Source organism: Chlorocebus sabaeus, chromosome 11 (assembly GCF_047675955.1).
Source record: "Chlorocebus sabaeus isolate Y175 chromosome 11, mChlSab1.0.hap1, whole genome shotgun sequence".
NCBI classification, from domain to species: Eukaryota; Metazoa; Chordata; class Mammalia; order Primates; family Cercopithecidae; genus Chlorocebus; species Chlorocebus sabaeus.
Genome location: NC_132914.1, coordinates 88,286,738 through 88,288,559, shown reverse-complemented (window position 1 = coordinate 88,288,559; position 1,822 = coordinate 88,286,738). Strand labels below are relative to the sequence as shown.

At 54.8% G+C, this 1,822-nt stretch overlaps 1 protein-coding gene across 1 annotated transcript; it reads left to right on the top strand.

Moving 5' to 3' along the window:
• Window positions 1-276: 276 nt before the first annotated feature.
• Window positions 277-1,542, top strand: CCER1 (coiled-coil glutamate rich protein 1). Its single transcript, XM_008004226.3, has 2 exons — window positions 277-1,194; window positions 1,261-1,542. The coding sequence occupies exons 1-2, from the start codon at window positions 277-279 to the stop codon at window positions 1,540-1,542; spliced, it is 1,200 nt and encodes a 399-aa protein (XP_008002417.3).
• The last annotated feature ends 280 nt before the right edge of the window (window positions 1,543-1,822 follow it).

The window sequence follows — 1,822 nt, the reverse complement described above, 5'->3', positions numbered from 1 at the left end:
CCTTCCTCCCCCACCATCCTTACCCAGCCCCAGTCCCACCCAGCACACCTGGGCGAGACAACCCAGGTGCGAAGGACAAGCGATTACTACTGAAGAGCTCACAAACCAGGAAGAGAGCGGCCTCCTGGAGAGAAAACGTGATCCCAGGGGTAGACACGTGGCACTGCGTGGAGAGACAGGGTGACGAGACGAAGCTCTTCTGACCGTCCTATCTGGCAAAACTTGACGACGGCTTCTGGGTCGCCACCATCTAGACCTCTCAGAGCTCCCTGAACGATGACTCAGACCCTCGACACAAGGGAAGACCCTCTGAACCTGGGCGGCGGTGGCTGGGCACACTCGGCCTCCTTGAGCTCCTGGTCGTCCTGCCATCGAAGGCGCCAGGGCGCTCCAGTGTACAATAGGCCGCACCGCTATAGCCCCAAGACCGAGTATGGGCCCCCAAGGCAGCAGCCGAAGCAACAGCACGGCCCGGGCTTTTGGTTCCAACCACCCATGTGCTTTAACTGGGGGTGCTGGGGAGGGCCCTGGCGCCCACCCGCTCCAGGATTCCGGAAGTTCCATTGCCCAGTGCAAGTGTTTCGGGTGTATGGCCTGCACCCTCTCTGCTTTTGCTGCTGCTCCTGCTGGAACGGGTCCTGGAACCCTAGCTGGGCGAGGCCCCCAGGCAGGAAGAAGCGCTGGGGCCGCAGGGGTCGCGGCCTGCGCCACCACCCTCGCCGCTCCTCCCCGCGGAGCCCGCCAGCGAATGTGAGCACGCAGCCGCGGCCGGTCAAGCTGTACGAGTGGAGAGAGCCTGGCATGCGAGCGCCGCCCAACACCACCCAATTCATCATGAACCAGATCTACGAGGACATGCGGCAGCAGGAGAAGCTGGAGCGTCAGCAGGAGGCGCTGAGGGCGCAGAAGGCCCCGGTGAGCGGTGAGGCCTCCCCGGCCAGATCCTCCGGAAACGACGCGCCCCCTGGCGGCAGCGAGGAAACCTGGGGACTGCAGGAAACTCTGTATGGCTTTGTGCAGAATCCCTCTCTAGCATTCAGTCCTAAACCAGAGGAAAACCAGTCTCTTGCCCCGTTGCTGGTGGAGGAAGAGGAGAAGAAAAATGATGATGAGGAGGAGTATGACCAGGAGGTGTGTGATGCAAAGGAGGTGAGCGAGGAGGAGGAAGAAGAGGTTGAAGATGAGGAAGAAGAGGTCGAAGATGAGGAAGAAGAGGTCGAAGATGAGGAAGAAGAGGTCGAAGATGAGGAAGAGGAAGAGGTCGAAGATGAGGAGGAGGAAGAGGTCGAAGAGGCTGAATATGTGGAGGAGGAGGAGGAGGAGGAGGAAGAGGAGGAGGTGGAAGGGGAAGAGGAGGTCCTGGAGGAGAACGAGCAGAGAGGGGAAGAATTTCATTTGCCTCTGGAAATGCCTTTATCAATCTTCGTAGAGGCTGAAGAAAAGAGAGAGAACTTTATAAGCTGCACTTTTTTAAACCCAGAGCAGATAATTCCCAAAGTGCCACAGGAATCCCTGTTCACTGCACAGGACTTTAACTGTTAGACATCAGAAAAGGGATTGAGGAAAGGGATGGAACTGATTTGAGGCTAAACTGGATTAGCAATTTATTAAAAACTGATTAAAAAGTGAGTTCCATTAATAAACAGATGTAAACACCTTCTTTGGCCATTATAAAATGCTTAAAATTTGATGCGTATGTGTATGACTATGGGTGGTGGTGGGGGAGCTTTCATATATAATTTTACTGGAACTGATTAAAGGCCAAGTATTTTATTACTACCATTAGAATATTTTCACTTGGTGTTTTCCCCTTTAGAAAACA